This window comes from Diceros bicornis, chromosome 12 (assembly GCF_020826845.1).
Source record: "Diceros bicornis minor isolate mBicDic1 chromosome 12, mDicBic1.mat.cur, whole genome shotgun sequence".
Lineage (NCBI taxonomy): Eukaryota > Metazoa > Chordata > Mammalia > Perissodactyla > Rhinocerotidae > Diceros > Diceros bicornis.
The window spans coordinates 58,596,810-58,622,015 of record NC_080751.1 but is presented as its reverse complement, the minus strand read 5'-3'; the positions used below and the strand labels follow the sequence as shown (position 1 = coordinate 58,622,015).

At 54.7% G+C, this 25,206-nt stretch overlaps 1 protein-coding gene across 1 annotated transcript in view; it reads left to right on the top strand.

Annotated features, from left to right (window-relative positions):
* The window catches only part of KLHL29 (kelch like family member 29), a 306,684-nt gene that overhangs the window by 267,566 nt on the left and 13,912 nt on the right, over positions 1–25,206 (top strand). The window contains exons 6-7 of the mRNA XM_058551720.1: positions 15,430–15,568; positions 24,664–24,866. Of these exons, the coding sequence (XP_058407703.1) occupies positions 15,430–15,568; positions 24,664–24,866 (342 nt within the window). The remainder of the gene's footprint in view (positions 1–15,429; positions 15,569–24,663; positions 24,867–25,206) is intronic.

Here is a 25,206-nt window from a genome sequence, read left to right as displayed (position 1 = left end):
TTTGCAGACCCTCCCAAGCCCAGATCAACTGTGCTGGGGAAAGCCTTCTCCCCAGTCTGCTCCAGGGCCTGGGTGCAGCTCCCTAGGGTCAAAGCTGTAGCTACCCACCCAGACCCTCCCATCCCATTGAGGCCCCCTCACCTCCACCCACCAGAGGCAACACTCACTCCAAGAGGGAGGCAGCCTGGGCCACTGCAGTAGAGTTGGAGAAGCCCCAGGGAGCCTGGATATGGCTTTGGTTCCTAAAAGGAGCTGAACCTATTAGACTCTATAGTAAAGCCACAGTACTGTTTTTACAAACTCTTATTGGAAGTAATTACCCATGAGGGGCTGTCCTGGCCAGGGCGGGGCTGGGCCTGTGTCTCGGCTGCAGCCCTGGGTTCTGGGGACCCTCTGCTCTGAGCAGACTGGATGCAGGGGGCTGGCACCCCCAGCACCCTCCACTGTGCTCAGAGGCTGACTGAGGGTGGCAGACACAAAAGCTGAGAAACTGAGCCCCAGCCCACAGGCTGTGTCCAGCATGGGCCACCAAGTGGACACCATTTTTCACCACCCAGGCAGAGCTGAGCAGGAAGGCCAGCCCACGGGTGGCAGGGGCAGCTCCTGAGTAAGCCCAGCACTGCCTTCCCCATCCACAGGCCCGGGCAGGGCTGGAGGCTGTGGCTGGAGGCAAGGAGGACTCTCCTTCAGATTCTGTGTCATCACAGGGGGCTGCAGACCCAGCTGGTCAGGAACCCCCACATGGCCAGGCCCCAGCGTCTCAACAGCCCTGAGTCCTGGAGAGACTCTGCTTTCTTTTCCGTTTTGGTCAAAGCCATTCACTCAGTTAGCAAACCCCTCCCTGCCCCCTCCTGGTGCTCCATCGTGCTGGGGTCCCTGCCCTTGAGCAACCCACAGCCCAGGGGCCTGACAGGTGAGAAAATAACCTTGGCAGAGTGGCGAGCCCAGTGCAGAGGGTAGCATTTGAACCTGGTCTTACAGGATGGGTAGACATTTTCTGGATGAGGAAGAGGAGGGTATTCTAGACGATGGGACCGGCCTGGGCAAAGAGCAGCCTGGGAGCTGTCCCTCTGCATTCTCGCCACACTCTTCACATCCCTTCACAGTCATCACCACCCAGTGAGTGTCCAATTGCACGTAGTGCCAAGAAAGCTCGCGAGGGCAGGAAGCGGGACAGCTGGGTCTCTTTGGTCTCCTCCCCACCTGCTCACAGCGGTGCTCTGTTTGTGTGGGGTGGCCCGTGCCGGACACAGCCTGTGGGGGAGACGGCTGGGGCTCCGTTTCTCAGCTTTTGTGCCTGCTACCCTCAGTCAGCCACTGAGCACAGTGGAGCATGCTGGGGGTGCCAGCCCCCCAGCATCCAGCCCGCCCAGAGCAGAGGGTCTCCAGAACCCAGGGCTGCAGCCGAGACACAGGCCCAGCCTCGCCCGTGCAGTACAGCTCCTCATGGGTAATTACTTCCAATAAGAGTTTGTGAAAACAGTACTCTGGCTTTATTATAGAGTCTAATAGGTTCAGCTTCTCAGGAAAAACTGACTGTCAGGCTAAATACCTGTGGGGAAGTGACCAGGCGGAGAGAGGTGTCATTAAAGCCAGCAGCTCAGCTGAAATAATGGGAACAGTATGAAAAGTCACGTGTCGGAGAAATCAATCCAGAAGGTCAAGGAGCATGGGCTGTGTGCCCAAACAGGCCTGCCCTTCCTGCATCAGGGTCTTGGATGCCTATGTCATCACTTGGAGCCCAGCATCTCTGGGCCACCCCGGGACCCACTCTCATGAGTACCAGAGGCTGTGCCTGGCTCTGGGAATTTGGGGAATGCAAAGATACATTGCTACCCCACCAGACACAAAATTCAGCAGGCAGAGATCCCATACTGAGGAGGGAGGGTTTGGCAGGGGAGAGGCCTGAGTTGGCAGACAGGAAGCAGAGTCAAAGAGGGATGGGAAGGGAGGATGTCAGGAGAGCCCACCTGTTGACCCGTCTGGGGACCTCCTGGGACCAGGCCTGGGGTGCCTCCTCCACAGGCTGGTGCGTACCCAGGACCCCGCCCACCGGTGTGATGGGCAAGGCAGGTGTGCAGGACACTATGGCTGGTAGACGGGGCACCGAGAGTGGGCCCAGCTGAGGCAGGACCGGGAGCTGGCTGTGGTTTCTCCTAGGGTGCGACGCATGGGCTGGCCTGGGTGCTTTAACTCAGACCCTCTGACTCTGCCAGAACCTGCACCTGGCGCCTGCTCACCAGAGTGGACAATCCCACTTTCTTCTTTTTTGCCTATTTTCTAATTTTCCTAGAATGATTGTAGGGGTCACTTGCATGATCATTAAAGACGGTTAGCAACATGAAAAACTGAAATGACTCCCAGGCTTTCGCCTCCCCTGAAATGACAGGAGGCGATGTGTTGCCCCAGACCTGACCCTGGCCAGGCCCTGCTGGAGGGGTGGGCACAGACGGAGACCCAGGGGCAGACGGCCACGGGGAGATACCCCCTCCTGGAGACTGTAGAGGGCACAAGTGGGCAGAGAGGAGTCCCCATCCCCCACAAAGACACACAGGGGTGCACACGATGGGTCGCTCCTCCTCTGCCTCCTCACCCCCAGTCCTCTCAGGCTGCGAATTCTCTTCTCCTGTGATGTGGTTTGCACTGCTCTGAGCTGCCGTTAGCCCCTAGCATCTGGGGTTTCCGATTCATTTCCCTCTTTACCTGGGTAACTGAATTGATTGTACTCCCAGCTCCAGTTCACTAATTCTTGCAAATCCTTTAAAACTATTGATTTATTTGCTGGCGCTGTGGCTTTCAGAATTCTTGGGAAATATTGGCTTTTGCTAAAGCAGGTGGGGGGGTCGTGTTTCTCCCTCCTTGTATCTCTCTCCTGCCTGTCCCCTCCTCCTCTCCAGCGCCTCTTCCCACCCCATCTCTGGGCCATTCTGTCCCTTCCTGGTGCAGGTGGCTGACTTTCCCGAAGTCCTAGCTGGCTAGACCTTTGAGAGATTAAGTCTCCGGGAAGTTTTCAACAAAGCAAGGCTCTTTGGGACACAGCAGAGGAGAATTAGGCTTTGGGGTTGTGTCTGCTTGTTGGGCTCTTCGTCCCTTATTTGAGATATCATTTCCTCATCTGGTCCTTGTTGTTATTCTATTTCCAAAGCACACTCTCCTCTTGGGTCTGCAGTGTTGGGTGCAGAAGCCCTGGGGCCTCTCACTCGGCCTCCTCCCCAGCCAGCCCCTTCCTATACCCACACAAACAGCTGTCTCACTCAGGCTTCCCAGGACCCCGGGTGGGAGGCAGGTCAGCCAGAGCCTCTGGGTGGAAAGAGGACAGGGGATGGTCGTGGTGGCCAGTCGAGTGTGAAGAGTCCAGCCCCTCTGGAACCCAGGGCAGTGAAGGAGGGAAGCGGGGCTCCCAGTGGGCCTCCCCTGCCCCGAGCTGCCTGCTGACCAAGAATGGGGGCTTGTGAGCACTCCTCACTTTTGTCCCAGATGAAGAAACCAGATGTGCATGATGGTGCATTTTCAGGCTCGGCATCTGGAACCCCATCTTCTCCGCCTGGGGGCTGGGCTGTGTTGGAGGGTGTGGTGGCTGCCATCAGCTCCCCATCTGCCTTAGCTGAGCTCTGTCCAGAGTTTATACCTATCTGGGCACATGTGGTACTGCTCCACTCAGCCTACATCTTTATTCAAATTCTCTGGCAGGGACCAGCCACAGGTTTTCATGTGTATTTGGAAATCTGACGTCTTGTCCCTAAAATAATGAATGGTAAAATAGAAAACTGTAAAATGGTAGCAGAGCCAAGGATAGAGCGCAGGCTGGTGGCTCCTCATCACAGGATGGCCCTGCACTCACAGCCTGAGAGGCAAGGCCCAGGGACCCATCGGTTTGAGGGGCACATCCAACAATGGTGAAGGGAAGAGAGGCGGCAACCCGCGCCTGGTTTCTGAATGCCATGCCCCAGGCCCAGCCCAGAGGTGGGTGACACTGGGGCACCGAAGACAGGGACAGTGCTCAGAAAATCCTTCCCTCGGCTCCAGCACTATGTGGACTCTTGAAATCCTGTGGTTCCACTTACCCATCAGATCTCAGAGCCCCTTCCACCATCCTCCAGGCTCTAGGCCGGGCCTCGTCCTCACTGCTCACCTGCCTAACAGCAGCAGCCCCATGGGGCAGGGTCTCGCTGTCTCCAGACTTTTGCACTCCATCCATCCCAACCCTCTGTACCCCAGGTGACCTGGGTGACTTTTCTAAATTTCCTTCCCAGGCCTGCAATCTACAGGCTCCTACCACAGCTTATCATGCATATCATGAGGACACTTGCCTGCATTCCCGCCTCAGTCCTACCTGCCACCACCCCCACCTCCAGCCCTACTCAACTGCCCACTGCCCCTGCAGTGTACCAATGCATGACTCCAGGTTTGCACAGGCAGACAGCTTACAAAAATGCCCTCCTGTCTACTTTAATAAGTCCCACTCTCCTCCCGAGACCAAGCCAAGTCCCCCAGCCCTGGGGGCCTTCCCTCATCCCCTTATGCCCTGTGCTCCCCCATGCCCCAGGCAGGCTTGCTTCAAGGAGCATTTATCACAGGGCATATGACACAGTATAACACGATGTTTTCATGTGTCCATACCACTCAGGGTCCTGGGATGCAACCACAGACCACAGCACTGACAGAGTTAAGCAGAACAGGTATTTATTTGAGGCTGAGGAATTGGGCTGGGAATTGGGGCAGGAACAGAGGCAGCACAGGCAGATCCACTACAGGGACGGTCTGCTTGGGACCCTACACTGGCACCATCTCCCCTAGGTGCTCAAGTGCCACTGAGCCATCAGCTCCGCCAGTTCACTGCAGCCACACTAGTCATCACCAGCTGGCTCTCACTCCTCGCTGGAACTTCAAAGTCCAGCATGTGAGCATCAGACTGGTCAAGCCCAGGTCTCCCAACTACATACCAGCTTCCAGGGAGCCACCTCCACTCCACTCCCACAGTGACAGGGCCCAGTTCCTCGCCCATCTTGGGGTTCTCTCCAATAGAAAGGGTTTCAATGCCCAACAACCAAACTGATCTGTATCCACTGCAGTGTCTACCTCCCCCACCAGCCTGTGAGCTCCTTGAGGATTGAAACTGGTTTCATCCTCATAGTCCAGGGCCTGGCACATAGTAGGTCCTCAGTAAGTGTGTATTAGACTATGAGCTAGTGAATTAAGAATAATACCCCCTCCTCGTGTACATTTGGTTCTCCACTGATGGTATAGCTAGCCATCACCGGACACCCCGTGCACTTCCTGGTCATTTCATCCCAGGCCCCCCTCCCAGGCCACCCATCTCTCCCTCCTCAGAAGACCTTTAGCATCACTGCTGACCATTTATGTAGCTCTTGTCCAGCTTCTCACTGTGGGTGCCTTGTGTCCTCACTGAGCTGCACTCTCACCTGGGGTGGGGACTGTCTTGCTCATCAATTGCCCCTTCTCCTCTGCAGCTCCCACTCCCACCCCAGCTCTTGGCCTGGTGCCCTACACCTTGCAGGTACCTGACACATGGGCTGGTTGACTGTGTACCTGGGAAATTCAGAGGAGGGGCATCAGAATGGGTTGGAATAGCAGAGGGGCAATTCGGAAGAGGGGAGTGCCTGATGGTGTGTGAAAGTGGGGTAGTGGGAGAGGGGCAGGCCCGTATGTGTGGGGTGAGACTGCCCGAGGTTGATTCTGAGCAGACTTTTTGACGATAAGAGACAAACCTGACTCTCTTACCCTCTCTCATAAAATCCACCAAGAGCCCCCCATCTCCTGTGAGATAAAGACTACGGGTGGGTTTGTTTCTTTCACAATCTGATATGGGCCTGCCTCTCACACCACATGCTCAAATACACACCTGCACACACACATATGCTCATACACATACATATATGTATTCATGTGTGCTCATACACACATCACATGCTCACACACACTGTACGTTCATGTCCACAAACGTATACATACCCCACACTCACACACACACCTGTGGTTCATACCTTGCCCCTCAGTCCACCTGGTGAGCTCTGACTTATCTTTCCAGTGTTTCCTTAGCCATCCTCCCCGACCCTACCCGGGGAAGCCTCCTTGAGCTCCACCAAGAGCCAGCTGTCCCTCCTCTGCACCTCCTCTGCCCAATGCTTGCCCCACTAAAACTCTTCTCACTCAATGTCACAGTTATTTAGTGTGTCCTCTGTTAAACCATGGGCTCCCCAGGTCTGCAAACATGTCCATTCACATGTGTCCCTGGGACCCCACCCAGTGCCCAGCACACAGGAGACAAACATCTGTTTAATGAATAAACGAGTGGGCCAGCAGACACTAACATCTGAAGTTCCAAGTCTGCCTTTGAAAGAGGATGTCCACGCCTCGGCCTCATTCAGCCCTGGACTCAGTCGCCTGCTCCAGGGCACCCCCTAACGCCTCTAGAGCCCTCCCTGCTTTCTGCCCTGACCCCTGGGGCACTTAGAGCTCTCCAAGGTGCTGAACTTGGTTCTCCCGCTTGGCCCAAACTATCTCTCCTGGCCCCTTGACTCTAGTCCCTCTAGCCAAGAACCATCCCCTGCCTTTTCTACCCTCCAATGGAAAAGAAGCAGTGTTCCTAAATGTGCTATAGGCAGAACACAGTTTCACGGAGGCACAGAGCATTATGAAAGCACAGAGGGAGGAGTAAGCTCCCCACGCCCACCCCAGACATCAGATTCGACTCTGTCCCTAGGGCCAGACACCAGTCTCATCCTCCCCTGATCCTGAGTACCAAGACCCTTCAGGGCACCCACCTGCCTGATGCCAAGTTGTAGCCCCTGGAGGAGGCTCCTGCCTCACAGAGGGTCTGTAGAGCCACCTTCCTGACCCCCTGGCTGCTCCCAGCCCATCTGCCTTGGCCTCCCATCTGGCCCTTGCAAACCCCACCTTCAGGCTTCTGGTCCCCACAGAGCTGCTCAAGGTTCTGACTTGACTCACCTGGATGCTTAATTCACTGCACATCGGCCCTCCCTGCCTCCAGCATGTCACCTTAGAGTCTGGCTTCCTGCAGAGCTCTCTGCACACCGGTCTTGACCTCATTTCTCACCCAGCTCTCCTAAGCCCTGGCCTTCTCCCAAGGTCTCTACCCTGACCCCCCATGACATTTTCATCCTTTCCTTCTCAGAGCATTCCCATCACCACCTCGGCCTCCATCCTCAAAGTTGGGGAATCTTCTTTACTGGGGGCAGGAAGGACTAACAGCTGCTGATGTCAACCTAACCAAGGCATTTCTCTCCAGCTGCAGCCTCAAAGTTTGCCCAATGGCTTCCCTACTCAGCCAAGGGTCTGCCTCCACCTCAGCAGTGACAATGCTCTGGCTAGGCTCCTTGGGCGGGTTCTGGGGTCCTAACACTCTGCCCTCTGCCTTCCCCCATCTCTTCACAAACAAAAGGCCATTCCTTTTGATGCCTACTCTGAGACCACAAGGCAAGAGCTGTCAATGGAGATGACCGGTTACTGGCTCATGTGGGGGCAGATCTTACCATTCGGACATCTGGGAACCTGGAGAGTTAAAAGGACCACCTCTCTCTGGCCACTGCATTTGAAGGCCCCTGTTCTGTAGAGTTGCCCGAAGGGCTCCAGGCTGCTCAGCGGAGCTGTTAGGGTGGTCACTCTTTCCCAGGAGGGCCGTTTAGGGTTCTTCAAAGCCATTAGAGCTGAACAGAATAGATAAATCCCTCCCCAAGGAGGACATAGATAGTGAATGTAACCATGCTTTAGCAGCTGTAGATTGCCATACAAATTGTGGGCTCATCACCGTTGTTATTAACACTGGTGTCTCCTGAAGTTAGAGGGGGCTTGATTTTTGCATTCTTCCCATCTGATTACACACAACTGTAACATTGTAAATGGTTCTGTTGGATCATGTTTTGAGGAAGTTATTTTTACCACCAAGAGCATGTCTGAATCTGGTCTATAACCCACCCTGAATTCTAATCAGAAAGAAACTGTTTGTGCAAAACATGGTGCCAGGTGCTCAGGGGCCGGAGAAACAAGCCCTACAGCAGATCACAGCCTAGAAAAGAGATAGGCAAACAGACATTCCCCTGAAATTGGGCAACCAGGGATCTCTACTGCAATTGAGGCACAAACAAAGTCTTGTGGGACCACAGGAGAGGTCTGTGACTGGGGGACTTGGTAAGAATTCTTATAGGATGAAGTTTAAGCTGAGGCCTAAGGGATGGTTGAGACCCTAAGAAACAAGTGTTGGAAAGGCTTGGCCAAAGGAGCAGAAAGAGAAACAACCAAAGGGAAGGAACAAGACACACTGGGCATGACTTAGAGAGAGGGTTGAGGGGTATGTAGGGACATAAATAGAAGATGAAGCTATGAACAAAGGTAAGAACAGGTCAGAGAAGCTTCTGAGGGCCAATGGTTTAGAAATAAGGGACCAGGCATTCCTTGACTGGGTGGGCCTCCAGATGAGCAAAGAGCCCTTACTCAAGGTCACAGGGGAGGCTGGTGATTCTGTGGCTTGATCCAGGTCTCCCAGGCATGCTGCCCCCAAACCCAGGCTGGCAACTGCCTCTGGTCAATGCTTGGACCTAAGAGACAGGAGCACAAACCCAGGAGAAGAGGAGGGGATGTTTCTGTTGGTTTTATGAGGGTTTCAAAAATTTTTAAGGAGAAAAATTTAAATGACTTTTATATCATCTTAGAGAGCATGAGAATGTTCCACCTGGAAGGTAATCTTCAGTTCTGCTCAGCAAATACTTATCGAGCACCCACTAGTGCACAGCCCTGGGTCAGAAAGGACCTTTGGTGCCACATTTCACTGCTTAAGAAATAGGTCTTGTCACCTAGCTTTGGACACCTTGGAAAAAGCAGGCTGGTGAGAGATAGTGGCTATACTTAGCTTTTGTTCCCTTTCAGATAAATGGCAGGAATTTCCATTTGGACAACAGACCAGAAGGTCTCCTCACTAAAACTCTAAGTCAGGCAAGAAGTCAGAGTCTCACACTTCCGTTCTCTAGAGGACCCTGTTTCCTGGGCACGGGGCTGTGGGGCTGGGCCTGGGCTGACTTCCCAGTAGAAGGCCCACCCCTCTGGCTTAGGCTAGACATGCGGTCCACAGGTGGCTTGATTCTGTCTTACCCGGAAGCTGGAGCCCAGCTGGCCCTCAAGGCCAATTCTGAGCCCAGTTCTTTGGAAAAGGAGAAGGGGAAAGTGTGTATATCTGAGTAGGCGGGGAGTGAGGGAGGAGGAAGGACAGCATTCAGCTTGGGAGCCCATCCATCCACTCGGAGGTCTCCCTCGCCACCATGGCCCAGCTGAACAGCAGCAACAGGGGGCTTTCTTTGTGTAGAGCCATGATGTGTCTCCTCAGTGTCTGCACATGTCAGGATCCTCCACTCCTGAATGAATTATCCTCTGGGCGTGCATGACAGTCTTCGCTGAGCTTTCTCAGTATATTTCACAACTGCTCTGAGTTTATAATTTTTTCAGGTCCTTTATCAAATCTGTGTCATAAATACCAATGGAATCAGGAGTATTTATCACCTAGCTGGGTTCCTGCTTGAGCTCTGAAAAAAATTATTTGGCTGCACAACCTTTCTCGGGGCTCTGATTTAATGGACTTCTCTGCTGCAAAGCCACTGAAATTCGTTGCCTTTTAATATTTGACATCGCTTCCTCTTTATTACCTCCTCAGACAGCCCTTCCAGTCCAGCTGGAACGAGCCCATTAGTCTCTGACAAATAACTTGTGTCGTTTGGTGAAAAATATGCAGAAGTTGGCTGCAACTTCATCTCCAGTCTTGGTTCTGTTTGTGGCCTCACTGTCCTCTAAATGAAGCCTCCAGCCCCAGGCAGTCCCCCCAGTGTCCCCTTTCCCTCTGGTGGCACTTGCTGCTGGGTCCACAGAGCCAGGTTACCCTGACCACCTATAATGGAATCTGAGCCAGTATTTAGAGATGTCCATAACTGGGTGTTAACATTTAGCCTCACAGCAGCGCTATTCACAAAAGCAGAAAACTGGAAGCAACCCAAGGGTCAGTTGATGAATGAATGGATAAACAAAATGTGGTACATACATGCAATGAAATAGTATTCAGCCTTCAAAAGGAAGGAAATTCTGACACATGCTACAACATGGATGAACCTTCAGGACTTTATGCTAAGGGAAATAAGCCAGACACAAAAAGACAAATAGTATGATTGCACTTATATGATACCTAGAGTAGTCAAATTCATAGAGACAGAAAGTAGAATGGTGGTTGCCAGGAGCTGCGGGGGGAGGGGAATGGGAAGTTGTTGCTTAATGGGTATAGAGTTTCAGTTTTGCAAGCTAAAGAGTTCTAGAGATTGATTGCACAACAGTGTAAATGTACTTAACACTACTGAACACTAAAAAATGGTTAAGATGGTAAGTTTTTCCACAATTAAAAGGAAAAAAGAATTAGCTTCAAACTGAACCAGCACAGGACAAACTGACACAAAGAAAGTTCTCTGAGCACTTGAGTCCATTATTTATTCATCCCTTCCATATCAGTTGGCTCTTGCTACATAACAAACAATTCTAAGATTTAGTGGCTTAAAACAACAACCACTTATTTAGATTATGATTCTGGTTTGCAGTTTGGGTTGAGCTCAGCTGATCTGGGTCAGGCTTGGCTGATACTGGCAGGGGCTGGCTGGTGTAAATGGCTCGTCTGGGGTGGCTTTTCTCTGCCCCATGTGGTCTCTCATCCACTGACAGACCAGCCCAGGCTTGTTCATATGGTGGTGGTGGCAGGGGTCCCCAGAGATGAGCAAAAGCAAGCAAAGCTTCTGGAGGCCGTGACTCATACACTGTGTCCTTTTGACCGCATTCTATGGTCCAACACAAGTCACAGGCCAGTCGAGATTCAAAGGGTGGGGAAGTGAACTCCTCCCCCTGTTGAGAGGGGCTGCAAAGAATTTTTGCAGTCTACTACACCAGCTATCTACATGCCAGGCCCTGTGCTAAGTGTTGAAGATAAAAACATAAATAAAACAGAGTCTGGTGCAGGAGCTATACGTGTAAAGAAATAATTACAACACAGAGTGTGCTCTAAAGAAGTAGGCCCAGGATGCTATGGGAGCATGTTGAGGAGGGTGGAGGGCAGGGGGATGTGGGAGGAATAGGGCAAAGAGGTCTGGGACAAAAATAACGCCTTAACTAGGATTGCAGAATAAAATGGTAATTATCCAGAAGAAGGGAGGCAGAAAGATCAAGGCAGAGGGGCAGAGAGATGAGTGAAGGCTGGCGGGGGAACCTGCCTGTGGTGCTGTGAGGCTTCCATAGGGACTGAAGGGCCCACCTGGGAGTGGAGGAGCTGGGCAGTGGGAGAAGGGGCATCAGCCTTGCAGGGTTTAGTTGAGCAGGGGATGATGGCTGGGTTGCTGCGTGGAGGTGGCTTGGAGGGGGACAGGCCGGAAACAGGGACATCCTCAGAGGCTGCTACAGTGACTCAGGTGAAAGAGGATGGGGCACTGGTGTGAATGAGGCCAGAAGAGAAAGGATGCAGAGATTCTAGGTGGTAAAAGAGGCAGGACTTGGTGCAGGGAGGACTGGGGAGGAGTCAGGGAGGTGGCCTAGTGGATGGGTGGGCGTGTGCTTTCTGCCGGGTGTCAGCAGGGGGGAGTTCCTCCCTGAGGGGCAAGGCCCAGGGCACAGGGCAGCCCTGTGGGTGAGGCAAGGGTGTGGCGTCACACAGGCACAGGGGGGCATCCCACTCAAAGACCAGAAAATAATTCCCTGGTCAAGGCTTTGCTCCCACTTGGTGGGACGGAGCCCAGCCCTGCCGAGGCTCAGGCTAGCAGACCTGTCACTCACCAGGCCCCACGGCGCCTCTCCCTGGGGAGGCCAGAGAGTCTCTAGGCCATCCCCTCCTGCACAAGCCTGAGACAACCAAATTCTGCAGGGTGCTGGGGTGCTGCCAGAGTCCACCCTGGAGACCCAGCCCACCCAGGCTCTGCCCAGAGGCCTACCTGGGCACCCACGCTGCTGGTTGGAAGACTGCTCCAGGGACCCACAGTCCTCCAAGCCCCTCAGACATTAAGGCGTTGTCCTTTGCCAAGACAGGGTGGGCAAGAGGGCAGCTTGTTCTGGCTTCCTGCCGTGGATCCTGGGTCGTGACTTCCAGAAATGCCGCCCCTCCAGCTGGGCACTCAGCCGTAAGCATATACCGACTGATCAATACTTTGAATGTGCTCGGGGCCCTGCTGTGAAAAGGAATCCCCTGGTGAGCACTTTCGTAAATTGAAAAATTCTTCTGAAACTGAGTAATCCTGCCCAGCTATTAAATTCAGATTTCCGGAAAGTGAGAGTAGAAAGTGCCTACAGTTACGATGATGCCCTGGCTCTCCAAGCACCTTCCAGATCCGGCCGGAATTCCCAGGACGGCAGGCATTGCCGCCAGGGCCAGGGCTGGGGCTGTGGATGTAATCATTGCTGGGACCTTGGTTTGAAGTAAAATCTTCCAAAACAGTCAGAATCCTTTGGCCCAGAAGGAGTGGCATTTTGTCCACTGCTGTGTTTTCCTGGCCCCCTGAGTGTGGTTAACTCAGCAGGCGTGTGGGGCTGCATCGTCATCACTGCAGCATGACAGCCAGGGGGCAACAGAGCAGGTGCCCTTGGTGCTGGAGGGAATTGAGCGCTGAGAGCTGGGCGGCTTGCCCAGGGTCACACAGCCAATTAGTGGCAAAGCTGGAATGAGAACCAGGATCCAGGTCTTCGGAATTCCAGCCCAGAACTCTTTCCCCTCACACGACTTCATTCGAAAAGGTGACGTCATCCACCTGGCTCACGGCTTGGGAATGAATTCAGCTGGTGGCTCTTTGTGGAGCTGCCGTGTGACAGCAGTTCAGCCTTAACCCAGCCCGACCCTGCAGGCTCTCCCTGAGTCCCGTCCACGCCCGGCCATGTGCTCATGCTGCAGGTCCCCACTGCCTCGCCTCCTGCACCTCGCCCCCGAGAGTCCCACAGGCCCCAGCCCTAACCCCAAAAGTAAACTCAGCATCCCCTCGCTTCCCCATGTCCTTCCAGAAACTCAGAAATAGTCTTCAGGCCTCCTCCCAGCTCCTTGTTCCCTGCAGCACTGAGGGCCATAGCATCCACAGCCTAAGTGCTTGTCTCTCTCTGTCCTTCTGTGACCATTGTAGCTCAGGCCTCTGTCAGTTCTCTCTTGGATTCTGGAGCAATCACCACCATCAACAGTAACATCGAGCCTACCACCCGCTGAGGGCTTACCATGTGCCAGGCACAGCTAACAGCCCACCGTGGGCTAGCTTGTTTGACCTTCAACAAAGGAGGAAGCCGGGGCTTTGGGGACGTCAGTTAATTCTCCCCAGATCACAACAGCTCCAAGGAGGCAGAGTTCAGGTTCTCCCTCAGGTCTGACTCTGAGGCCCAGCTCTCCGCAGGTGCTTTCCTGCCTCCCATCTGGCCTCTGACCTCTGCTGGTCGCGGTCTGTCCTGCCTCTAAAGTGGTTGCCAGAGTGATTTGTCTGAAATCCAAGTCTAACCTCTTCCCTCCCCTGCACAGACTCCCTGGTGGCTCCCTGGTGCCCACAGAATTAAGCTGGAGCTCCCTCACACAGCTCTTGAGATCTGGCTCCACCCACCCGCCCCTTGCACCCCAGTGGGCTCCCCCAGCCCTTGTTTCTCTGCATCTGCCCCACACCTGCCCTCCAGGCCCTCCACCTGGCACTTTGTGCCCTGCTGGTCTCCCTCGCTCCAAGTACACCACAGGGAGCCTTCTGGAGGCCCCAGCCAGCATCCCACACACACACAGCCCTGCAGGTGCCCTGCTGCGACTCCAGCTCAGCCTGATGTGGGCTTCATGGGTCAGAGATTCAGCATTGCCCATGGCTCCTGGAGAGTAGGGCCTGCATGCCTTAGTCCCCACATGTGGGATGTTCTCCAGGACCCCCCTTCTCACAGTCTTCCTTGGTCTTCAGCAGAGCCAGAGCCCTGTATGTCCTTGAAAAGAAGGGCCTGCCTCACCTCAAAGCCCACAAGCCCTTGCCCATCTCTGAGCCCGAGCATCTGATCTTCACCACACTCTGGGTGTAGAGTGGGAGCCTCTATCGCCATTTTACAGATGTGGAAACAGAGGCTCAGGGAGTGCAGGGGCTGGTGCAGGAGCATACAGGTGTCAGAGGCAGAGCTGGGCTCCGGAGGGCATCTCGGCAGGCAGCCAGTGCTGGGTTCTTATGGGCAGAGAGGACTGATCATGCTGGAGCAGGGCACGCTGGAGGGTAACTCTAGAACACCAGCCAGGGTTCAACATAGATCTAAAGGGCTTGGGGGTTATGGTGGGAGGCTTTCCCATTCACCTGCCAAAGAACATAACTCTGCCTGACAACAGTCTACGTCATCCAGCCCAAGGATCTGGGCGTCTGATGTCCAGCTACCAGCAATGCTAATGGCAGGCTCTCTCTAGGGAGTCCAGGGGGTGGCGAGGCTGGTGGGAGCCTTGGTCATCTGAAGGCCCTAACTTTTGCAAATGAAAGAGTTTATATAAATTAAGGAGAGTAGCTGGCAGGCTCTCCTCCTTCCCCCTTCTGAGCCTTGAGGTGGGTCTGGGGGAAGCATCTGACATCCCCAGTTTCGGAGCACAAAGGCCTGGGGCACGCACACTCTGTGCCCGCCCCAGGTGGCCAAGACACCACGCGAAGGTAGGTATGCATCAGGATGGGAAGACCCCAGAGGCCACTTCCTGGGACTTGCTGGGGCTGCAAGCCAGGCTCTCCCATGCTGAAGCCCCACACGAGGATGGGAGTCCTGAGAGAATGACCCAGGCGGTGAGGAGGGGCAGATCCCTCCCTTGCTTGCTTCCCCCATCCGTGGAAGTGTGAGATGGAGGATGTGCTCGCCAGGGCCCCACTCCACCCCTCATTTCTCGGGCCCTCCCAGCGAAGCTTGCCCCATGCCATGACTGTGAGTGTCTAACGGAAGGGATGCTGTTTTTGCAGGTTTTGTGGTTTTTATTCCTTTGGACCATATCCAGCCCATCTTGCATCACAATGCCATGCTTTACTTGGTATCCAATACATCGGCACTCATTGGCATTTGGACTACTCGTTCCGTAGTTATAGGACGGTTTTTAGTTGTCTGTGATAATGTATTCTGTATGTTTCCAATCGTCAGTATGGGAATCTTTCCCCCCAACCTTTCAATTTCTGGGTTTGATTTTTTTTTTTTTATCGTACTTGTTTTTTTGCTTTGGAAAGTTGTTATTCCTTTGGTTATGTAGCCCCTCCCAGTTGCTGCTTGTTTCGCATTGTTTGTGACTTCTTTTGACTGTCAGTGTTGAGCCAGTCTTGCCAAGAAACAGTATCAAGTATTTTCCTATTTCTCTACTTCTTGAAAAAAATTTAATTTAAAAAAACTCTTAATGGGAACCTGGCCCTGTCTGTCTTCTCTGTTCTGCAGAAATGTTGAAGGAATTGAACCAGCAGCGCAGAGCGAAAGCGTTTACAGACCTGAAAATTGTTGTTGAAGGCAGAGAGTTTGAAGTCCACCAAAATGTTCTAGCTTCCTGCAGCTTGTATTTCAAGGACCTGATTCAAAGGTTTGCCTTCCTTCCAGCTGTGGTCGGGTCTGTTCCTTTGTAGGACGCTTTTGTGTCGCTTTTCTCCTCCCCTCTCTTGCAGGTTCCTGAAGCGTGACTCCCTGTCACAGAGCCAGTAGCCATCTCTCCTCCTCCTCCTCCCCGCAAGTGCCCTCTCACACACAGCCTCAGAGCAGCCACTGCCCCCAGCCCGCCCCACACAGCTTTGCTGGTCACCAGGGGCCTCTGCCAGCAGTAGACAACACCCCTGCCCCACCCTGAGGATCCCACATTCTCAGTGGCTCACAAGCCCTCCCTGAGATTGAGGACTGTGGACTCCACTTTAAGGGACCACAGCACACTGCCCCCACTGGGCCAGCACAGGGTCCCTGGCACCATCGTCACTGCTGTCGATGGTGAACTTAATGCCAGGAAAGCACATGGACCAGACCGTCCCCTGCTGAGGAACACAAGGCACCCAAGGGGCCGCTTTTCCCCAGCCTGAATCGGGGAGAAGAGACTTGTAGCCCAAGCCTCATTCACGCTGCATGTCTCAATACCTGTACACTGAGCCTAAACCAGCGCTGTCTGAGCACAGACCAAGTGTGTCCTAAACACGGTCTCTCTCAGCCTTTGCTCCCCTCCCCATCTGCCCTCCGCCCCGGCTATTTCTACCTGAATGAGTCTTAATGGTGCATGAGCATCTTTTTTTTTTTTTTTTCCATTATGTTGACTTTTTAAGTTGTCTGCTTCATACCCTTGCAAAGAAGTCAGGGGCCACCTTCTAGCTCCTTAGTGAGGGAGAGCAGCCGAGGGGGCCAGCCCAGGGTAACGCTCCTGTTTCTCTCACCCATCAGCAGATTAATGCCGCTGCTCATTTTGCCTTGCAGCCTCTCCGGGGCGGACGCTGAGCCGGGACTGTGCTCAGTGTGGGAGGACAGGACCTCTGCTTGCTTCCCAATGCTGTGTTTGGACTTGCCAACTAACCCCAGAGTGACTGTGTTTTGTTTCAGGATGGCACACTGGCTGGCATCTCCCTTCCAATCCGTCGTGTCCTTTCACTTCGAGCTGAGCTGCCCGGCGTGCGAGCCCCGCCCAGCCACGCTGGCCCCAGCCATGCAGGAAGGGGCAGGCTCTTTGTGACTTCCAGTCTCATGGACAACTCGGGCCTCCCGCCCCGGTGCTTGGGTTCTCTCTGTCCGAGCACAGGGGTCGGGGCATGAGCTCTGGGGTGAAGGGGCACGTCCAGTGGTGTCTTCAGGCCAAGAGAGGTCTTTGTGCTGCCACTCTTGGCAAATTCTGGAACTGGCAGTGACCAGCACCTGGCCGCTGGATTGCAGATGTGGCATCCTAGGGCCTTGGTCCCTGCTCCAGACCAGCTGGAGAGCACAGAGGGGGCAGGATGCAGGGGCAGGTTGGTACTGAGCGATGGCCCAGCCCTGGGCTAGAAAGATGTGGGCAAGAGGAGCACAAGAGCCTTTTGACTGTCTTCAGAGACCTTCATGTAAAGCCAAACTCTCGCACACAACAGAGCACACCACTAGGTGGGAACTCAAAGTAGTGAAGCCTTCTTGGTCAGGCCAAAAAGAAGGAGGAAGAACATTCCAGGTGAGGGATAGGTTACCTGGAATGCAAGGAATGTTCCAAGGAAGGGATGGGTTGCCTGGAATGAAAAGTTGGGGACAGAGACAGTCATAAGCAGTGGAGAGGGGAAGATGGGCTTCCCAGAGATGGGTGTGAGCTGTGGTGGCATGGCTAGGCAGGCCCTGACCCCTGGGCTAAGCCCTGAGCTTGGTCTTGAGTGTGTGAGGGACCATCACAAGCAGTGGGGAGGGGATGCCCACCTGAAGGTGGGAGAACTGTAGGATGTGCCTCAGTGACCCTTCAAAGGATGGGTGCGGGGGATAAGAGGCACTTACTGGAGAAGAGAAGGTACTCCCTTGGGAGCTGGGAGATCTGGGTTCTACACCTGACTCTGCCACTTGTTCTATGACCCTAGGCAAGTCACATCCTCTCTCTCAGGCCTCGGGTTTTCTCATCTGTGAAACAGGAGGTTGGTTCAAGTGATGTCCAGTTTTCCTTCCAGCTCTGACATCCCAGGGTGACGGTAAGGGATGGGCAGGGCCAGCCCTGGAGAGGCTTCCCAAGTGCAAGCAGCAGGACATGAGAAGGGTGAGGTCACAGGGAGGAAGGCAGATCCTTGGACAGTGTCAGGCGAGAGCTGGGGGAAGATGATCAATTGAGCGTTTGGCATGTCGAGTTTTAGCAGCCTGAAGGACCCTCAAGTAGAGATGCCTGGTAGGCAGCCAGATGGATGGATCTGAACCCAGAGAAGTCTGAGGTCTGGGTAGACAGGGTGGGTCTTCAGCTACAGGAGGGTCACTCAGGGAGGAGGGGAAGCCAAAGCAGAGCCCAGAGGCGCCCCGCGGTTGAAGATCACAATACTAATTTGCAGCCATTTTAAATCTTGCTTCCCTGGTCCTAACCACGGGCACACATCACCATTTCTGCCAATAACAGCAAACAAATTCCTTCTGTGGAGAGAAAAGCAGAATCTCTACAGCAAGATAATTTCCTTTCTGGCCATGTAAAATCCTTGAGAATGTCACATTCTTAGTGGTCAGGGAGCAGCTAATGTTGTTATCAAGTCCTTTCAGTCTCCTGGAGTCTGTGACCCTGGAAGCTTAGCATACAGCAGCTGGAATGGCCCAGTGGAAGAGGTGTGGCCCTGCCCACTGAACCCAAAGCAGGGCCTTCCCTCTCGGGTGGCTGTGCTAACGTAAGCAGAGGCAGTAGGAACCATCTGTGGGACACGGTGTCCTGGTCCTTACCTTCATGAGGGCCTGGGTGACCCACCCTCTCCCATCCCAGGACCCCCAGGCCCAGAGATTCAGGCGGGGCTCCTTCCCACTTCCAGCCTGCGGCGGGTGACATGTTCGCCACTCCGGCCCCAGTGGGGACAGTGTCCCAGCACCCAGGCCCAACCCCAGTCTGAGCCCCTCAGCTTGAGGCACGGGACAGACATGGGAAAACCAAATCATTCGCTCCTCTTTGCTCAGCAAACAAGCAGGAGCCGCTCCTGGGTGCCAGCTCCCACGCGAAACGCTGCACGAGATGATGGGTCTCTGTCCTCAGGGAGCCCACAGGCTGGTGGGGGAGAAGCTGTCGAGCGGTATGGATGGCAAAGCAGGCTGAGTGCAGAATAGAGGGTCAGAGTGGAGGGAGGGGCATTCAAAAGGGACAGCCCTTGGAGGAGGTGGCACCTGGCGTGGGTTTTGAAGGAAGAAGGAGAGTGGGCCAGGCAGGCGGTGGGAAAGCACTGCAGACAGAGGAGAGGGGCCGCAGGTCAGCAGGGGTGAGGGCACTGCAGGTGGCTCGGTGTTGCTGCAGTGCCCAGGCGAGATGAAGGTGGAAGGAATGAGGCAGGAGCTGGATCACAGGGCTTTGGTTCAGCCTGGGGGTTGTGGTCAGATTTGTGTCTCATAAAGATGACAATCAGACCATGAGCGGGAGAGCCGGGTCTCAGAGCGTCCTCTCCTCACCGGCGGCCTGATTCCCCTTCAGCTCAGCTGCCCATCAGCCCCGTGGCCTTGCAGATGTCCTGCCCGGAGCCCCCATTCTCCAGCTCCGGGCTCCATGCCATCCACCCCCTTGTCCACGTGTTCTTCCTTCATACGTGTTCATACCTTTGGTGAGGCTGCAGCCCCTTCTCCCCCTTCATCGTCTCTTATTTAGTTTCAAGCTCTTGTCTTCTTCCTTGGACGAGGGCAAGACCCAGCCCACAAGGAGACTTGTAGGGATGTCTGATGTCATCCTGGAAATCCTCCCACCAACCCCAAGAAGCAGGTACCTTTAGTATCCCCATTTTACAGATGGGGAAACTGAGGCCCCGAGAAGTTTAAGTAATCAGTAACCAGATCTGGGATTCAAATTGAGGTCTGAGTCCAAAGCACATGCACTCACCATTCATTCGCTAACCCAGAGAAAAGCAAAAGTGTAGCTTTTATTTGCGCACAAAGTCTGTGAGGAAGGAAAGTGAGATCTCAGGGCCAACGATGTGGGCAAGTATGCAAGGGAAATGGATGCAGAGTTTGTGTGCACGTGTGTGTGTGTGTGTGTGTGTACACGTGCACACGTGTATCTGTTAGAAACACTTGTAAACTGGTCACGGAGTCCGTCCAAGGAAGACAAATCCCCACCCCAGACAAGCACCTAAGCCGCGGGCGCTAAACCCCATACCTGGGAGAAGGCCCTGTCCTCTGGAGTGAGGCCTGGAGGCCGAGGAGGCCTTGGAGAAGAGCACAGGAGGCTCTCGGGAAGCTCAGAGCAAAGGCTGTGCTGAGAACTCTACACCTGCCTCATCATCCCTCTGTTCCCGCTCTGAGTCCCTGTGACAGTCACGAGTGGAACCCTGCAGGAGAAGGAGCTGTGGCTTTGTCTTTGGATAATGTGAAGGGTGGTGCTGCATAACAACCAGGCTGGAGGGGGAAACCCAGCAGGCTCGAGTGGAGGAGAGGACAGTGGGCTGAGCCCCAGGCTTCGGGAAGGAAGGAGGACACGTAGAGTAGACTAGACCTGGTGGGGTCCTGGGATGGCAGCCTCCCAAGTCCAGAGCCACTCCTCAACCCCAGTGAGCAGCACCTGGATCTGCCCTGGACTGGCTTTTTGAGCCCATAGAGGAAAAGTCCCCTCACTTATCCCCTGGGAGCTGAGGCTCTCTCAGGGATGGTTGGTGCCACAGGAGGCGTTGGCTGCACTCACTGGCCGAGTGGGCTGCAGGCCCCACCTGAGAGGACAGGGGACTGACCGTTCTTCTTCAGAGAGAGCAGAGATGCCGCCCTCCCTGCCAGCACTTCTGAACACACTCCCCAGTCAGGGTGTGGAAGAAAATGCCCGGCCCCGGAGGAGAGCTGCCCCTCATCCACGTGGGACAGAGACGTGGCATTCTACCTTCCAGCCAAAACCCTCATCTCACAAAGCTTTTTGGAGCCAACAACATACAGGAACTATATTCTCTTTTCACATTGAATGACAACAGATAGACAAATTGATTTGTCCAAGTTGATTTTCACAAGCCCCGTGTATAGGCTCTAGGCTTCTCACTCCATCTCCCTCTCGACGGGAAGATAGAAAGACCTACCTAATGGTGTGGCACAGGCCCTGGACAGAGGGGAGCCCTTTAGACTTTAGTAGTCAAGCTGTACGCCTTTGCCCTCCTTCCCTGTGAAGGTGGGCGTTTGTGGGTGGCAGTCTGCTCCCTTTCTTGGTAGAATCCACGAGGGTGGCTAGAAGACCCGATAACAAAAGGAGAGATTCACACGTCTCGAATGCTGGCAGAATGACATGAACCAGACCCATCACCGAGTCGCCATGGGTGGGTCAGGGCCCGCCTGAGCTGCAAAAGTCCCCAGGACCCAGTGAGATCCGTGCATGCCCGGTCTTTTTGCCCCAGAGCTGATGAGAGGCCTGAGCTCCTATGCATGGGGCAGGGTGGAAATCACATGGGAAGGTGGGGCCGTCCTCCTGAGCAGAACAGAGTACCAGCCACATTCACTTCCTGCTCCCTGACTGTCCTCCACCCACCGCTGCCGCACAGTTCCCTCCGATTATTCCAGATCCAATTTGCAAAGTGAAAACGTTATCACTGAGGTGTGTGAGGGGTGGATGAGGGACTCCGTCCTGAAGTCTGGGGAGGGCAAGTCTTATCCCAGGTGAGTGGATTGCTAACGGTGGGATCTCAGACATTCTAAGATTGGGGACTAGGCATTCCTGATACATCCACAAACCAAAGCCTGCCAAGCAGAGGCTGTGTCCCGCACCCTGGGCTCTCCCCAGGCCACATCCCACCTTGGGAGAAGGTGACCCCAGGAAGTGTTAGTCTTCTGGCAGAACCTGTGGGCCGTCTATGGGCTGGACAGCACCAGCCTGCCCCTCACTCCCAGGGTCCCACCCCCAAGTGTCAGGTTCATAGCTCCAACCTGACAAGGTTATTGCTGCCACTTCCTACACTGCTCCACCTCCCTCCAAGGTCATGTCGTGACCTTGATTGCCCAACAGCTCCCCACATACTCCATGGAGCTGAGTGGAACAGGACACTCGGACCCCAAGAGGTAGCTTATGACAGGGACAGAATGGTCATCTGTGGAGGGCACAGCTCCCCATTAGTGACCAGGGCCACCCATCGGGGGGCGATGCCTCCCAGGGGATCCCTGCTCAGAAGGAAGAGGCCTAAGCAGCACTGAGGTCCAGTCCCAGGACAGTCCGATGGTCAGGGATGGAGTGTGGCCGCCGGCCTCCCTCAGCCCCCACAGTTGTCTGGGCCTCACGAACACCTGTGTGGACAATACACATGTGTGCACAGGTGAGCTGCAGGAGGCCTCACCGTCGGGCCTCACCTCCTCCAGATCTTGAACTCAGCTGCCTGACAAAGCCTCCGTCATGTTCCCGAGTATCCTCTGTGGCCGAGTGGAATGGTCGTTCAGCTCACATCATCTGGCATCTGGCCCCAGGGGCCTCCAGCCACTCCTTGAAGATCCTTTGCCAATGGCCCCCTCCTCTCCACAGATGACCCCCACAGGGAGCCTGGAGGAGCAGAGCCACAACCATGCATCATAGGGACAGTGGTCCTCTCCAACCCCAGACAGCACCTGCAATGGATGATATCATGTGTGCTTCCATGCAATCCCTGCGCTCCTCAGCCATGCAGGCACCTCCTTGTCCCCAGGACCCACTCCGTGGCTCAGACTCTGAGCAAGACAAGCATCTCCCCACAAGAGCAGCCACGCTGGTCCCATCAGACCCATCATTCAGGGCCGTGGGCTCCACTGGCCTTCCATCTGCCCAACACCCCTCCTCACTGGGTGATGCCATGGTTCACATGTCACATGCATTTCAGTGTGTGCATGCAAGTATGCGTGTGTTTGTGTGTGTGTGTGTGTGTGTGTGTGTGTGTGCGTCCTGAAGTCCCACCTCAGCTCGTCACTGAGTTTGAGCTCATCTGTTGAGGACAAGTGTATTCAGGAAGTCTGGCCAGAGGGTGGGCAGCAGTGACTGGGGGCCTTAAGAGAAGGTGAGCAGCCCCACTTTGGCCCCATCAGGCCTGCCCAGGCCCAGCGTGACCTCCACAGAGCACGAAGGATGTGAGGAGGAAGGGCCAGACATGGCAGATAGGAATGAAGGCGGAGGTAGCACAGGCATGGAGAAGGAGTTGACCAGATGTCCCGAGGCCTGAGGTGTTCAGAACTTCTATGACTTCAAGTGATCACATAATAAACTATTTTTATACTTAACAAAGCCACCCAAGCGTGGAAATCCACCCCAACAGCAGAGGACTAGGTATGTTACATCACTTTAAAAGTCACACATACTGTATATGTCTGTGGGTTGGGGCGGGCTCTGCTCAGACCCCCTGTTTAGCCAGCACCTTTCCCTCTCAGCTTTCTGGGCCTGCCCAGGGCTTGGAGGCAGGATGCCCCTTCAGACCCCCGTTGGATGAGCCATTCTATGGGTAGGACCCAGCACAGAACCCCGGGAGGGGGGTCCTACACCCTTGCTCAGGCAGCAGGATCGCAGCCTCTCTTGTTCTCTGCCTCGTCCTATTTGTGTCTTAAAGGCCCTGGGAGGCCAGTGCCTAACCTGAGGGAATGTTGCTCTAACGGTGGCATTTCAGGTACTGTTGTGTAGAGAAGAGTCTCCTGGGAAGGGCATTTTCTAGCCTCTGTCATATAAACTCTCTATGGGACTTTAGACCTCATCCAGATCAATCCTCTTGTTTTGCAGAAGAGGAGCCCGAGGGCCAGAGAGGTCAAGGCTGCCTGCCTGTCAGTGGCAGAGCCAGGGAACTCAGGTCCCCTGGCTCCCTGCCCACACAGGAGTCACCCTGTCTCTGGGGCCAGCCTGCTCACTTACAGGACGCCTCCACACCCCTACTGCCAGCCACAGGTGCACCCAAGGGACCAGCCACGGGAGTCTTGGCCCCAGGGCTCCTCAGGAGTAAGGGGAATGCAGAGGTCATTTCCCAGCCACGTGGCTGAACCCAGCCCCAGGCAGGACCAGGCTCAGTGCAAGAAGCTGGACTGGTCAGATCAGCCAAGACAGAGTGCCAAGCTGATCACCTCTGAGAAACCTGTCTCCTGACTCTTAACACTCTGGGTGTTTTTCCTCCTGGTCACTTCTATATTGGTGTTATTTTTGCTTCATCTTGTCTGTTTCCTTCCAGGTCCAGCTTTAGGGCGCAGCTGCCAGGCCTTAGGAGCCTTTGCAATGGTTTTGTATTTCTGTAGACACCAGATATAAGCATATTTATATATTTGTGTCCCTCCCCTGCTCCCCTCAGTTCACAAGCCCGATGCACACTCTACACGCAGGCCACTCTGACCTCTGACCCCGTGTTCCATGTGGCAAGAGGGCCCCGCCCCGGGCCAGGTCCCAGGTCATGGCTGCTGGCTGTCTGTGGCGGAAGTCCTTGGTTGTTCCCCTTCCCCTCCTCCCAGCTCTAACCATTCTGTCCGTCTATCTCGTCTCGTCCTCAGTTTCAAAGCAATGTCATGAAGGGCTTCCTTTCCATGCCTAAAAGGAAACAATATGTTTTTGGAAAGAGGTGGGGTGGGTCGGGTTTCCGGGACAGGATGGGGCCCTTGGTCTTTGGGGCAATCAACAGAAGTCTCCAGATTGGCTGTGATCGCAGCCGGTTGGGAGCCTCACTCCCGATGGAGACTCTCCCATCGGAGACGGACGGACCCTGGAGCCCGGGACCTGCCAGCCTTGTGTGGCAGAGACGCTGGGGCCAGCTCGGGGCTGAACCGTATTGTTTCCCTTTGAGGCCAGTCCTGGTCCTCGTCCCCATCCACAGCTCATGCTTTTTGATTTGCGTCTTTTTTTGCATGGACATGCCGAGTAGTGATAAGCAGGGTTTTCTGTTCTTTGGGGCGTCTCTGGTCAGACTCTTCTCTTTCAGATCCCATGTAAGGTGGTTAGGTTCAGGTGTGTCATTGCCGTGTCCCTTGAGTCCTAAAAGGAAGGGCGAGACCGAGGCATGCAGGGAGACCTAGCCCTGTGAGGAGTCGGCGCTGTAGCCGTGGGGTGGCAGGTAAGGACACCCTGGTCTCTGTGCCCAGGTCCGTGCAAGACGGCAGCCCTTGCGGCCGGGAGAAGCTGGAGCTCGTCCTGTCCAACCTGCAGGCGGATGTCCTGGAGCTGCTGCTGGAATTTGTCTACACCGGTTCCCTGGTCATCGACTCGGCCAATGCCAAGACCCTGCTGGAGGCGGCCAGCAAGTTCCAGTTCCACACCTTCTGCAAAGTCTGTGTGTCCTTTCTCGGTGAGTCCCCAGAGCGCATGTGTCACCTGGGGGACTAGTGCAGATGTGCGAAAAATTCGGAAACAGTAAGGAGGGAAGGGCTGTGTGTACGCCCAGACCGCCCCGGGTGGAGCTGGCTTTCACAAAGCAGTTTTAAGATGATAATTTGGATAACTGTATGAAAAGGCCTTTGCTCACCAGCATGGACAGAGAGGTCCTCTGTGTCGCTTCTCTGTGGGCAGGGGAGGCTGCACTGTGACCTGGGCAGCTTTGTGAGGACAAGTGGGGCCGTGAGGGCTGTGTGCATTGACCGTTCATGGGGAGCCCGTGCCCTGGCCTCCCAGCTCTGTTCTCTAAACAC